This window comes from Gobius niger (assembly GCF_951799975.1).
Source record: "Gobius niger genome assembly, chromosome: 10".
Taxonomy (NCBI): Eukaryota; Metazoa; Chordata; class Actinopteri; order Gobiiformes; family Gobiidae; genus Gobius; species Gobius niger.
The window spans coordinates 9,609,089-9,624,779 of record NC_136861.1 but is presented as its reverse complement, the minus strand read 5'-3'; the positions used below and the strand labels follow the sequence as shown (position 1 = coordinate 9,624,779).

Genomic DNA, 15,691 nt, shown 5'->3' with positions numbered 1-15,691 from the left:
AACGAGAGCTAAACCATGATTGTGTTTTTGGAGGTTTTTATTCGTGTCGTGGTGTTGTAATGATTGTTTGGAAATGCGTTTTGTTTCGTTCGCTCTAGGGCAGCAACAACAAATCTGATTAATTGGGAGATTAGCTTTTGAAATAATCAACAAATGCTTTGAATTCATCTGGAGTTTTTCTAGAACACGCCATGTTTCATTACAAACACAAAGCGGGAACAAAAAGGCACAAGGAGAATTAATCATCGTGTTTGTGAAGAATAGCCTTGTTTGCTTTTGCTCTTTCAGGAGACAAATTAGACAAATCAATGAGCAAAATAATCACCATCATTCAGATTTGGCCTAATTCAAAGATCCACTTGTGGAAATTTTATCGACTAAAACTAATTGAAAAGTATGTCTAATTTGTCCTGATATTTTCTTTGATTATTAAAATCTAAATTAAACAGAACATCATAGCTTTAAAGCTTTAAATCCATTGCCCAAGTGGTTTGTTCATGTGCGAAAGGCTCCCTGAAGCAGTGGACCTTGATTAAATATGATTATATTAAATAATTTAAATGTGAGGTTGATTAATTGAATAAATTATTAGTCGACTAAAACTGAGGAGAATAAAATGATCTAATATTTTGATGTCAGGAGGTGATATCGTTCTTCTTAATGTGCTTTATTGTGTTGCTAATATTCGTGGGAGTGAATAGTGATGGTCTAATGGTATGAGTTGTAGTAGTAGTGAGTAGTTGCCATGTCTCTGTCATTCAGCCCCAGGGCAGTGACTACTGTTTTACAAATGGTCAATAACTGAACAAAGTAAATCTCGCAAAAAAATGCTACAAGAGAACAAAAAAGTACCTTCTCCTTATTCTTGTGTGGTTTGCAGGCAGTAGGTGAGTGCGATGGGCCCTCGGAGCTCCCCCTTGTGGCCGCGTGTGGTGCTGCTGCTATGCTCCGCCCCCCTGTGCACGGGCCGGCCGTTCGGAATCCCCGCCCCCACGGTGAACGTCGCCGTGGTGTTCAGCGGCCCCGCCTACCAGAGCGAGATCAAGGGGCGCCTGAGCCGGGAGAACTTCATGGACCTGCCGCTCGAGGTAAGAAGCTTACAGTGATGCGAGTGAGAATATTAATATTAACGTAAGGGGAGACACAGCAGGCAAAACTCACCATTTTTAATTTTCAGGGTTTTCTCCTGGAAAACAAACCTACAGTGGGAGGAGAACGTACTGTATATGAACACTTTGGAATTTCTCACATTTCTGCCTAAATTGGTCATAAAATGTGGTCTGATCTTCATCAAAATCATACCACCCAAACAATTACATTTTGTCATATTTTTATAGGCTATAACGTGTAATCATTCACAGGACAGGGAGGAATAAGTAAGTGAACCCAGGAATGTTGCTGAACTGCAGCAGTTTTGTAAAGAGGAAATTTAAAGCAGTTATTGTTGCCAAAGAAGGGTCAGTCAGATATTTAATACAGGGGATTCCACGCTGCTGTGAATGTCTCAGGTTTTTCTGCCAAACATCTTGATAAACTTGTGAATTAACTCACTCAAATTTTTCCATTGATGATAGCAGGTTGTTAAGGCCCTGATGGAGCAAAACAGCCCCACACCATGATGCACCTGCACCGTACACAGTGAGCATAGGGTTTTGATGTTGATGTGCTGTTTCCTCCACACATGACGATGTGTGTTCCTCCCAAACAATTTAACTTTGGTTTGTGAAAGAGCACTTGGATTCTTCACAGCACTACTGGAAAAATATTCTGTGGACTGATGAACCCAAAGTTGAATAGACACTGTTTATTCGTTTTTATGATTTTGATGAAGATCAGACCATATTTTGACCAATTTAGGCAGAAATGTAAGAAATTCCAAAGCGTTCACATACATTTTCCTCCCACTACAGCTTATTCAAAACAAGATAAAACAACAAAACAAATCCATCAATTTAAACCTGGCTCAATCCATTATTCAATTGGATTGGATTTGGTGAAAACCAAAAATAGTTCAGAGTTCTGAGGTGCAATGTCGGCATGGAACATAGTCACACACGCAAAAACAGCATTTGATCCTAATAAGTTGGCGAGCTGGATATGGGTACGTTCACATCATGTTTTGGTTTACAGCAATAGGCACTTTTGGGGCGTTTTTAGGCATTTTAAGGAAAAAGTTGCAAATTGATCTCTATATTACAAAAAAAAAATCCTACTTCACGTGCCTTATACTCTACCAACACTAACAAGCATTTAATTCATTCTTACTAATGTTGATATATATTTGATCGGTTTAACCAGACTCCCCCGCTGCTGCAGGTGAACCCGATCACGGTCCTGGTGAACAACACGAACCCGCGGGCGCTGCTGACGCGGATCTGCGACACTCTGTCCACAAACCGCGTCCATGGGGTGGTCTTCGAGGACAACGTGGGCTCTGAGGCCGTGGCCCAAATCCTGGACTTCATCTCCACCCAGACCGCGGTCCCCATCGTGGGCATCAGCGGGGGGTCGGCTGTGGTGCTGCCCTACAAGGTCAGTTTATGGAAGTGGACGGACTTTAGAGTTCTCAGGTGCTATGTCGGCATGGAACATCGAGTCACATAGAAACAGCAACTGATCCTGATAAGTTGGCGAGCTGGCTTTTGCTGAGAAACTTTCCAGAATTGTTCACGTGTCAACACAACATTGAAAAGGGCCTCGAGTTTGAAATTGAGAGGGTAAGAAGTCCATGGTGGTGACTACTGTCAAAATGTAGAAGTTTTGTTTGGTTAATATCTGTCATTACTGGGACAATCTGCGTGAAACAAAAATGGTGCCAATGTTCAATGTCTTCTCTCTCAGCCTTACTAACTAAGGCCACGTTACTTTTAAAACTCTCTCTAATTATTCGAAAACTACTTTAACAAATGCTGAATTATGAATATAGTTTTCTTCTAAATAAAGATACATAGACATGGAGTGGAGCAAAGTGGTTCAACCGCCGAACGCTAACATGATGCTACATATAAGCAATGTGCTAATGCTAACACCAGCTAATTAGCTATGACTGCCGTTTTTTCGCTTCTACTGAACAATCTGCTGTGAATAAACATCCATATGGACCTGATTTAGACTTTACTGTATTTGTATTTGAAGAAAATGGCTAAAAGTGTGAAAAACTGTGTTTCCCAGAACATTTTATTTTCCCCCCTTCGGCAAAGCCACGCCCCCTTCTATGACGTGATGTCGTCTGTATCTATAAGATTAACACTGCATGACAGGTGTGTGAATCCAATAACTTCCAAATAGGGATACATTTAAACATGGTCAATTTTGTTTTGGGGGACTTCTTTCAAAAACTCTTTCTCTTCCATAGAGTTTTATTGTTGTATTGGTTCGTGTCCTCCACCTTAGATTATGAAATCAAATTCTCAAATGCAATTGCAACTGTGTCGTCTTAGATCTATTATGGCTCCACGTTTTTATTATCTTGCTGACTTATTTTATTTATTTGTAGGTGTTGGGCCTATTCTTCTTCTATATACTGTATTTATGAGATGGACGAATGTTTGGCTGGGAAGCTGCAAATGCATTGCCCCTCAGGGAGAAATATGTTTTTGAATTCTATTTCAGTCGGAGCAGGTGCCGAACTCTATGGGAAAGACAGTTTTCGAAAGAAATGTCCAAAAAGTTAAATATCCAAATGTTTCCCCGATCAGATGTTTTTGAATGTTGTTACTTTTGGACGCCTTTATGAGGCAATAGTTAGACCATGGTTCATGTGTACTGGAAGAGATAACTTTGTGACAGTTTTTGTTTCATGTGAATAGGCCCAGGAATTACAGTGAAATCAGCAATAAACTAAGACTTTTCACAGTTATCATAGTTACCGCCATGGAGTTTTTAGCTGCCCTCCACCTCAATTTTAAACTATAGTCTCTCTAGAATGCTGTGATGTCGCGTAAACACAACCTATTGCCTGTTAGAAATCATCCATCATCCACACTTAGACCAAAGACTGATGAAAAACCATTACTGCACAGACCTTTTGAGACTGAGGTCAGGTTTTCTGATTCTGTGGCGTCACTCAACCTCCTTTCTCAATATGCTAAAGATGAAATCAAGACGCCATACTTGCTTATGTCCGTGGAGAGACTCCGAATTGAGCATTTGATGACGCAAATAACAGACAGCTGACCCAAATGTGTGCGTTTGTAGCAATTGGAACAGATTGCCAAGGCCGCTTCTATTATATCTATGATCCAGACATTGGACATGGAGAGGATGATGCAGCTGCTTAAGTGGAGTTGGTCCAAGTGTGTCATTTTGTGTCATTTATATTCTTTGAGAGGAAAAGAAAAACAGGCTGTAATTGGTATTGGGGGCATCAGCGGTGGGTCCTCCATGTAATTTCTCTACAAGGTCATTGTATGGAATGGCTCGATTTTGGTGATTTGGCTGGAAAAGACGACAGGTTTGTGATTCGAGGGGGTTTTCTGGACCTCTGGCAATGCTTTATTCATAAGCGGAAGATAACTGAGCAAACTTAATGATGAGAATTATGATGCCTTGGATTTGTTGTGCAGACATGCTCTGATTGGTTGATGTGTGAAGGAAGGAGGCTGTCATTTTTATCCAGTCTATTACATCTGATTAAGGTCTGTCAGACACTTACAATTGTACGTCCATTTATTTACTTTTTTGTGTCAACACACAGCGGGCCTACATATCCTCTCCTGTTTCTGACACCGCTTTGAGGGCGCGCAGAGAGCGGTGTTTGACACATTTGACGGGGAGCGGTGTCTTCGGGCGCCGATCCTCTGCAGACAGTAACAGCTCTAATCCCGTCAAAAAGGCTTTCTCTGATGACATTTGGGCTGTAATAGAAGCGCCACCACGCACTGTCACCCGTCTCTCCCTCTGTCTCCCTCTGTCTTTTTCTTTCCGTTCTGTTCGCCTGGGCTTTTGTGATCGCGAGATGAGACCCAGACAGAGGATCAAGAGCTAAATTTGAACTGTTAGACCTCTCTGTGGGGAACAGTCACTCGTTTGACATATTTTTATTTTTAACTACTGGATTGTGAAGGAAGAAAATCGTATTGAATTTTAAAGGTCGTATATGTGATGCTTTATGCAGGCCTTTTCAACTGCTTTCTACGCCTTAGTCTTGATATTTTTGTAGTTTAACTGAAACATTTTTGTATCGGTGACCAGAGCCACAAGGCGAAGAGTTACAAAAGTGTTGTGTCAGCAAACATGCTAATAAGTGCAAGGAAGGTTGTATTGGATGAGGGGATATTATAAGATGCATGTAAGACTGTGTACCATACGTTTTTTTCTGATGCTGGTACTTTAATGATGCTTAACAATACCAATAGGTACCTGAACGATAACATTTTTTCAGTACCTATACTAAAATATTTGGCATCCACAACCGTAAAAAGAAAGCAATGATGTTAAATTATTTTATTACTATTGTAGACTATTTCTTTTAAAAGTGTAAAAAAAAAAACAAAGCCCTATGCACATACAGTGGGGAAAAAAGTATTTGGTCAGTTTCCCATTGACTTTCTATTGGATTTTGGCCAAATACTTTTTTTCCCCACTGTACGTACATACAGTAGCCACAAAGAAAAGGTCACTTGCTTCATATTTTGTTGGACCAGCTTTAGCTTTGATTACAGCATGAATTTGCTCTACAATTGACTCTGTGCATAACTTCAAATCATAACATCACCGCCCAAGAAGTGACTTCCTGTTTCGATCCAGCTCGCCAAATTAAAAACTCACAGCTTGTCTCATTCACTAGTTCAGCAGGTACTTGCAACACTACAAGAATCTAATTAAATACACTCTTTATAAGTGTTTTGTCTGTTAATAGTTAGGCAGAAAGAAAGTTGAACAAATAAACTCCTGAACTAATGAATAAGATGGTGATTTTATTTTGGCGTGCTGGATCGAAACAGGAAGCCACCTCTTGGGCGGCCTTGTTTTGATCTGAAGTTATAAATAGAGTCAATTGCTTCAACAAGCTTCTGCCCAGACAGACAAGATCATATATTCATGATGGGGGAGTGCGACCACAGCACAAAGCCTTCTCCGGCACTTCCCTAAGATTCTTAATGGGGTTAAAGGAACAGGCCACCGTTTTTTCATACTGAGATATGTTCTTGCCTGTGCTTAGACGAGTTGATGCGTAACTGTCTGGTCGTTTTGCATAACTGAGCGCACGCACAAAGACCAAAGATGTTGTTAACATTTGGCCTCCCCCAATGTATTCCTATAGCTCCAGACAGAGGTGAAGTTGGAAGCGACCGAGCTCTTTCATGGGCACGCACAAAAAACAGACAGGTACTGTATGCATCAACTCGTCTAAGCTCAGGTAAGAACATATCTCAGTATGTAAATACGGTGGCCTGTTCCTTTAAGATCTCGATTCTGTTAAAAATGATACTGCCTGAACCGCTCTTTCACAACGTGAGTCTGATGAATCCTGTCATTGTCATCTTGGAATATGTCCATGTCGCTAGGGAATAAGGCATGTATGATGGAAGAACCTGGTCATTCAGGATGTTCAGGTCGTCAGCTGATCGCATTCTTTCGGCTTGTATCAGATCAGAACAGCTAGTTAAAGGAACAGGCCACCGTTTTTACATACTGAGATATGTTCTTACCTTAGCTTCGACGAGTTCTTTAGGACCTGTCTGATCTTCACCCGTGCCTTTAATCACGTAAACACAGCGCAGACGGCGTTAGCATTTAGCCTCTCCCCCTCTCCTCTACAGCTCCAAAACAGGTCAAGATAGAAGCTACCAAGCTTCCCTTCCCTATTTAAACATGGTTACGTGAAGTGTTCCTCTACAAAGTATAATTACACAAAATTAAACAATGTGGATTTTCTAAGTGGATAAAAGGGGGGACTATATTGTAAGGCGTAATAATACCAGGAGTAGTTCGAAATCCGCGCAGTAATCTTCACTTTACTGCGCAGTAATCTTCACTTTACTGTGCGGATGCCAAATTACTCCTGGTATTATTACGCCTTATAATATAGTTCCCCCTTTTATCCGCTTAGAAAATCCACATTGTTTAATTTTGTGTAATTATACTTTGTAGTGGAACACTTCACGTAACCATATTTAAATAGGGAAAACGTGGAAGAGCTTGGTAGCTTCTATCTTGACCAGTTTTGGAGCTATAGAGGAGAGAGGGAGAGGCTAAATGCTAACGCCGTCTGCGCTGTGTTTACGTGACTGAAGGCACGGGTGAAGACCAGACAGGTCCTAAAGAACTCGTCAAAGCTAAGGTAAGAACATATCTCAGTATGTAAAAACGGTGGCCTGTTCCTTTATATCCAGGTGTGGTGACTTTTTCTTTGGGTTGAAAGCTCTAGAAAAAAAAAAAAGTAATTTTAGTATATGTCACATTGTAATGGGGAAAAAAATCTCTTAATCTGTTTTCTGCCATCTTGGGGTTCGGGTTAGAGTTATTTTCTCCAATTCTTCATATTTGAATCTCAAAGCGTGTTGACAGGAGAGCTTACGGCCCATATGCCAGTGTGAAACCTCATTAACAAGCAAAGACCTTCTAGTTTCTAAAGGTGTAGGATCTGTGTGAGTGAAACATGCATCACACTTGCTGTTCCTAATCCTAACCCCTGACTCTAAACCTGAGCCTAAGCCCCTGATAGCGGGACGGCAAGTGACACATTAAACTGTATGTTGCATTTGCTCTATTAAAGGTTACCAGCGGTCTCCTGTACGCTGCACAGGTGAGGCCGCCGTGTTAGTGTCACGGCTCCGCACGCGCCATTTATCAAACGGATCGACCACTTGTGCAGCCAATAAACCAGGCGTCAATCACCGTGGGCTCATTTAAAACAGAGCTATAACAGACACGCAGCGGGGCCCCCATCCTAATGAAACTCAAATATCACACACTCATCTTCCGACGTGACAGCCGCGGTAACGAAGCGCGCCCGTTACCGGCAATTAGCCCGATCCACATGTGTCCGAGCTGCGGTGGAGGTGTTTTATGGACGTGGACATGCCAGCCCGGGACGTCCCGCTGAGCCTGACTCTAAAGAGCCTTTTCATTACAGTTTTACACCGTTGATAACCTTTTTTAAGAACTCACAGCAGGACATGCATGTTCGTTCAAAACAGTGCGATAGGAAGTTTGAGATTAAATGGGAGAATGTGTTCACTTATTTGTGCTGAACAGTTACCAAGATTCTGGATCTCTTTTACAAGGAAGTTCTGTTCACAAAGTGGACTCTCTTATGACTTTATTTGGTCTATCCCTGTCAGATCAGAACCTTTACATCTTTCTCCATCTTCCATCTTGCCAGATTATTTACATTTAGGTTTTGGTGCCATTTTCTACCTGCATATAGGAGAATCTATTGCTTGACTTCAGGACAGCATCCCATGTTCTTGAAAGCTGTTCTTGATGGCCTCCTTAATCCACAATTTGTGTTTGTTCTCCTCAGCCCCCAACAAGGGTTGCATTATCAGTCCATGATGTGTGTGATTTCTCTTCTGTGGTCTGTGATGGCAGATTTCAAGTTTTCCCACATAGGCCTATGTGTGCTGAGGGAGGAGAAACAGGGGCACTAATAGAAAACCAGTGAATTGGCCTTTTTCAGTGAATTGTTTGCCTTTTTCAGCGAACCACGTTGTTTTTCTGGATACTTTTGTACGTCTTTACCGTGTTTTTGTGGAGGTTTGGTGGATTTGTTTACTTTGAGAGTCCAAAATGGTCCTGAAGAAAGCAGCTTTTTGAAGGTAAACAAACTGCTAGCTTATCAGCTAAACCCATTTGAGATCTACAAACATCTTCTTCTGAGACACTGAACAGTGAAGAGGCACCAAGAGCCCCCACACCTGCAGCACGGAGGAGGCGTCACAAGAGGAGCTACAGGAAACAACAAAAGGGACCAACGAGAAGATGGTGATAGACTGTGGAGGGAGCTGTGCAGGAGGAAGAGGAAGGACGAGGTGGAGCTGACCAGTGCAGGACACCACGCTCTGAGACGGGGACAAGCCCAGGAGGTGGTGCACCGTTTCAGATGATCAGACGAGACAGAGGGCAGCTACAGTTTCTCCATCCTCCAAGGTCATGCGGGTGGAGTGGCTGAAGGACAACGAGATCATCGACCCGGCCGAGGACAGGAACTTCTACATCACCGTGGACACAACCTGATCATCAAGCAGGCGCGTCTGTCCGTCACGGCCAACTACACCTGATACACGGATGCTCTCTCATCGAATGCAATTTCTCCATCTGTGAGATCAATAAAGTACCATCTTATCTTATCTTATCAAACAGTTATGGGGAGAACTTGCATTACGCTCTGAAAACCAGGTCCAGGGTTGCCATGTCTGTGGTATTTCTGCATTCCGCACTGCCTGACAAAAATAAAAGGCTTACGCCACGTTTCTATCAGCTTCTGTAATGTCAAAAGATCCAGTGTTGCATTCATTTTTCACCAAGATCTAGTATTGATGTTGGGAGAGTGTGACCACCATGCAAAGCCTTCTCCAGCACATCCCAAAGATTGTCAGTGTGGTTCAGATCTAGACTCTGTGACGGCCGATCCATGTGTGAAAATATTGCCGATGAATCCTGGCGTTGTCATCTTGGAATATGCCCGGACCATCAGGGAAGAAGAAGTACATTAGTGGTCAGTCAGAGCATCAAATTTTTCAGGCACATAGTGTTGCTGAATTGAGACCAGGCCAACTTGAGACTCCAGATCAGAAAAGATTTTTTAATCCAGGTGAAAACCTTTCTTGGTCAGGTAGTGTATAAATGTGTATAAGTTCTTAACAGATATCCCAATTCTGAATTACAAAACCAAATCTAAGGTAACCAGCGCCACACTTGATCGGACACACATTGACTCTATAATCTAGCAATGTAGCTCGGTCCATTTTGTATGACTGATGGCCATTTTTACACATTAAAAGCCTTAATTTGATGAATGAAAGAGAACTTGCAATGTATTTTTACTCATATTTATAGTAATCTACAAGAAAAGCTGTAGATTATTGACAATTATTACTTTACTATCCTATTCATCTGCCATCCTTGTATTAGGTGTTTGGAATGAAAACGATATGATCATACCCTCTGCTTTTGAAAGTTAACACTAACATTTCAAACCAATGTGCTCATAATTAAAGGTTCTGATAAATGGTCATGAAATTTTTACAATCCCGCAGTTTATCAGAATGGATCGTAAGGGAAGAAATTACCCGGTTGACATGCCCCATCCAATATACCGGCTTCATCCTGTGTCTGCCCAGAGCAAGATGGCCGCCGATGATGAGCGGCGGTGAACAGGTCCTTTACAGTTTGTTGTGGAAGCGCAGGCAAACAGGGCAGTCTCCCCGTTAATGGAGCGGCTGATTTATGAGGCCTGTCAGAGGGGGACAGGATCATTCGTTCTCACTCATATCGGGACGTCCCGGCTCCATCACACTGACAGGGTGAAATTAGGTCCCGTCTGATCCCGCCCGAGGATTTGGACCATGTCTCGAGAGGCGCCCGGGGACGATGGAGCTCAGAGGCTGGGATCGCGTCATAGTGTAAACATCACTCACTGTTCGGCTGCGTGCTGCGGGGATTTTTTACAGTTTATGTAACTAAGAACAAATTGAAAATCAGCAATTTCTCCACACATTTCAGCTCTAAGCCATGGGTTTATTGAAACAGCCGTTCTACTTCTAAAGACTCCCTGTGTCATTAACTTATTGTGGCAAAAAAAGATCATTCACATTTGTCTCTTGCCTGGCTCGCCAAACGGGGTTGAAAAATTAAATTAGGTTCAGGCAAGAGTTCACTGACCTTAAGGTTAGGGCCAGTGGTTGTATATGGCTCTCTTATCCACAATACAACTGGGAAAGAGATTTCGGACTAATGGCTTCTCTGCTCAATGGTACATTTCCGGAATAATGAGACGTCGGACCAATGGCGTGGCACCTGAACTAGATGCTTTGTCAAATTTCCCAATCGGTGTGATTGACAGACGACCAACCGATTAGAGAAACGCTGAATATGACGCAGGAGCAAGCGACAGGAAGCCTCTTCAAAAACATCCTTTTTCACAAAGAACGCTTCAAACGCTGTTTTTTTCTCCGGTTTTAGGGATTTTGTATTTTAAACTTGTATTTTAAAGAGAGGGAGTTTAAAAATGTTAAAACGAAGTACATGTTCCAGCCATGTCCTAATGTGTAGAATGAGCTCAGACCTGTTCACCACAACTGCCTCTAAAATCCTGCACTGTCACTCAAAAAGTTGTTACTTCGGGTCTGAAGTGCCGTCATGCACGAGCTTACTATAGAAGGTGCAGATACACATATGGCCTGAGGTGGCAGTAGTGACTGTAAAATGGCCAACTAGCATCCAGCCCCTTTAAACGTATTTGTCACCGCGCACGCCATCTTTAATGTTTTGGAAGAGTGCGGTGGGACAGATCTAGAAAAAAAATCACGGGATGGCTAGCAGGGTCAGGGATCATTTCTGCACATTTTACAATGTTGAGTGTTTATAGTGGGGGTACGCACGTTTCGGTTGATCGCAAAGCAGGCTGAGCCTTCCAAAATTATCTGCAAATAATAGCATTATCCATAATATAAGTGGGGGGTTTCTAACTCTGAAGATAAAATTGTAGCTTTTGAGACAAAAATAAAAATAAAAATCATCATCTTGGGAGCCACAGGAGTTGGCACTTGGCTCTTTATTGAGCTATAAAGTTGTTATAATCTTTATTCTGTCAAACAAGTACTAACTGAGAGTGAGCCTCTGTAAGCACCAAGTAACTTGCAGAGCAGATGTGAGACGTGACACTGGTAACAGACCAAAAAAAATATTAAATGAATCAGGCTTTGAAGATCTGGACACAACTTGTCCTTGAAACAATGCATTTATAAAGTGCCAGGATGATGACCACACTAGAATGTGACAGTTCCAGACAAGGACAAAACCTGGAGGACTTTTCCAAACCTGACATCCACGGGGTGGCAGCCGGGGTGGCAAGACCTTTACTAGCTCCGCCCCTGTGCGGTGACAACTCCCGCCTCTCGGCCCGTGAATGGTCCAATATTGGTGAAATCTGGAAATGATAGGATGATGAAAGGAGGAGCGTCTGGCTGTCTCCGCCCTCCCGGCCGACAGAGCGTGTTTCACATATACACACATGAATGAGAGTCCGTATCTCTCTCCTTCTCGAGCCGGCGTGTTAAAGGGGCCCGTGCAGCAGCCTCGCTCAAAGCAAGGCGCAGGTTGAACCACAGTCAGGCAGATCGTGGCATTGGGAACAGCTTCAGTGCTTTTCAAGTTTCTGATCACTCTAATTAATGACATTTGGCCTCATATTCACAGAAGAAGATCAAAATTAGGAAATGAAAAAAGACAAAGCAAATGATGCGAAGCAGGACGTCGCAGTGTGGAAATTAGCTGGGACTCGAACCCACAACTCTGAGCAGGGCTTGCTTTGTGCTACAATTGCTGGGTTGCAGGTGACATCACAGCGTTCTAAAGGCCTATGATATTATATAGAGGAAAAATTATTTTGTTTTTGAGGACATTTCTGGCCTCGTACAGAGAGATCAGGGACCCAGTGACTGATATTAATGATATTAATGATCTTTTTTTCTAATTCATACATTTTCCTTTTAGATACGACTTCTGAAAGTGTAATGCTGTTAATAGGAATAACTGGCTCCTGCCCCCCGTTGGGTCCGTCATCATCACATTCTAGAACCTGCAACCCAGCAATATAGCCCCCTTGCTGCACTGCGCCCAGGCCTATTTACATGTCTGAATATAAATTCCTTTAAATAGATGCACAGCTCCATTAGTGCCATGCATCGACACTATTGACCCGCTGTAACTCGCCCGGTGCTGCGTATTACCCGCTGGTTGTTCCCGTCTGCCACTCTCCCAGCCACACGGACAAGAAATCAAAGCTCTCTTCTCGGCGCCTGCCACTTACATCAGTCCCATGAGCCTTTGCAGCGCTAACACGATGCCGCCGGGTCGATAGCCGTTAGCACACCTGCCGCTAGCCGCTCTCCGCTGCTCCGTCACAAATCTGTCTGTAATGAAAAGCCGCCAAAAGATCCACCGCTCCCGGAGCTAAAGCTGTCTGCAGGAATGAGAGACGCTGCTAAATGTGTGCTGGAACTTTGCCAAGTGAAAGAGATGTTTACAGTGTTGATTTTTACCTTTGTGATGTTAGAAAAGGGACAAATAAAACCTTGTTAAATCATTTAGCACTTAAATACTGTTTATTGAACATTTATATCACTTTGATAAAAAGTTAATTCATCACTGTATAAAACGTGGACAGCACATTCTTCATGTATAAGCACCTATTAAGCTGATATATATAAGTAATTGATGTAACACTCAAGTCAAGTTAGGAATAGGTAAAGTTGGTCAGATCCTTCTGAGCGCCAGTGGAGCCTCCATTTAAAGCTCAGTGACTGGGTTTGGGTTCTTTCTAATGAGAAATACTCATTATATATATTGTAGTTATAGTGCCTTTTACTTTACAATACTCTTGGTCATTTACCAAGCATTTTCTCATGTGCAAAACGAGTAGCATTTACAAAAGTGGATCAGCAGCAGTGTCATTCTGTAATACATGTGATATCAAATAGTAAAGTACAGGGGCAACACTCCATTTCCCAGCTTGCACAGGCTACTTAGCACTTGTCATGATAAATCACCCTCCAAGGGCACATTTTGATTTACAAATGAGTAATAATAACGATTATATAGTTAAGAGAACATCTCATTCTGCAGACTTAAAACCAGAAAGTGTTTTTTTTTATTTCTTTATTTTTCAACAGCTTCATTTTTGTTGGATCACAAAGCACAACAAACACTAAAAGAAGAGACAGAAGAAAGACATCACATTTAGTCAAAGATTAGACAAATGCTTATCGCCTGTACAGATCAAAGTCTTCGCAAAAATGAAAAGAAGAGAAAGAAGAGTCAATGTAACACTGACTTCACAAAATAACACATTGGAGTTTGATCACGTTTTGTCAAAGATTAGACAAAAACTTGGCCATTTATCGGTTGAACAGATCAAAGTCTTTGCAACAAACAACACATTTTATAGTAATTCGATGGAAAAGATGTAACACTTGTGTCAGTTTTTGTTTCATGTTTAATAGGCCCAGATCTCAGCCTGGAACAGTTCCCTTTTCTAGATCTACGCCAAAGCGCAGAAACAGTTACAAGCAACAAAAATCACACATTTATCATTCTGTCTATATATCAATGAATTAATATTTGATAAACAGCTCAGAAAAGCGTCGGCACCAGCTGTGTTCTTGCTTGAGCACGTACTGACAGAAGCAGGGCCCTCCCCGCAGGTGTCCGCCGTCCTCAGGAGGCGGGGCAGAGTCGGCGTGCCGTTGAGCAAGGTAACAGACGTACTCACAGGAGTATTTCTCCAGCATGGAGCCGTACTGGTCAGCAAGCTGCCCCCTGCAGGCGTTCAGAGGCACATGCACCACGAGGAGCTCCACTTTGGACACGCAGCCAATCAGAATGTCCTCGTCGCGCAGCATCAGGTTAGCCGTGGCCACTGCCTTCTTGAGAAATAGTGGGTGATTTAGCAAAAACAGAAGATGTACCGACAAGGACAAAAATATAGCCATCCATATTTCCAGACCCAGCCGTGTGAGAATGAATGCATGTAAGAGTGTTGTTATCATCATACAGCATTCCTCGATTTTCACCCAGCTCTCTCTTTGAACCCTGTTGATGTGGTGAACGGCCTGTAGGTAGCGCTGTGGCTCACGAACACTGTCTCTCAGTGCTGGGGGCAGCGCAGTCTCATCCCACAGACCACAGTCCCTGGGCCCGAGTTCGTCCTGGTTCACACAGAGCACCCGTATGATGTTTGCCCCCTCCAGATCAGCTTCATGGTCCATCTTTGCTCTGCAATGAGACAATATGGATGTGTAGAGAGAGGTCAGCATTGCCAGGTGAATCCTCCAGCCAGGTGTTTCTGACCACCAGCCTGGCTCCACACCATGGAGATGGGTCCCACTAGATCACTAGAGGAAATCCAGAGTAAATGTGATATTTCAGTGTGATCAGATGTTTAGAAAGAGCCTTTTAGTCAGCTCAATAGAAGGTTAAAATCAGCTAAATCCCATTATAGTGAATAGGGCTAAAGCTCTGTTGAAGCTTATTTTGTAGGCTACTTGTTCTTGAATACGGTTGGAGTCCAGGAGTTTATGAGGCTTTTACATGTTTTTATTTGTTGGCCAAATATTGAATATCTAATCAGTGCATGACAGTATCTACTCACCTGTACAGCTCTGTATATCTGCACTGAAGTCCTTTGTCAATGGAAAGAGTTGAAGACCTGAATAGTAAACACATCAGCTGATAAACAATCTGAAACAGCAGTTGGCGTTAGCTCAACTGACAGCTAAAGTTGCTAACTGACCTCTGACACTGGACAGTTTTATACATTACTGACCTCAAACATCCTGAAAACAATTTAGGAAACCTTTAACTTTTAACTTTTTTTTTTTTTTTAATAAACTAAGCTACAGGCTGCTAGCTAATCTGCTAATCTACAGGCTACAAGCTAAGCTATAAGCTACAGGCTACAAGCTAAGCTATAAACTACAGGCTACAAGCTAAGCAGGCTAAAACAAGTTTCACCTCCTTTATG

General features: G+C 42.5%; 1 protein-coding gene across 2 annotated transcripts in view; it reads left to right on the top strand.

Annotated features, from left to right (window-relative positions):
• Positions 1-15,691, top strand: part of grin2ca (glutamate receptor, ionotropic, N-methyl D-aspartate 2Ca) — a 154,840-nt gene that overhangs the window by 45,448 nt on the left and 93,701 nt on the right. Inside the window, exons 3-4 of one of the 2 annotated variants that reach the window (XM_079564346.1) lie at positions 881-1,088; positions 2,299-2,532. In XM_079564346.1, the coding sequence (XP_079420472.1) occupies positions 897-1,088; positions 2,299-2,532 (426 nt within the window). In that variant the 5' untranslated portion in view covers positions 881-896. The remainder of the gene's footprint in view (positions 1-880; positions 1,089-2,298; positions 2,533-15,691) is intronic. The other variant, XM_079564347.1, reaches the window with a different exon arrangement.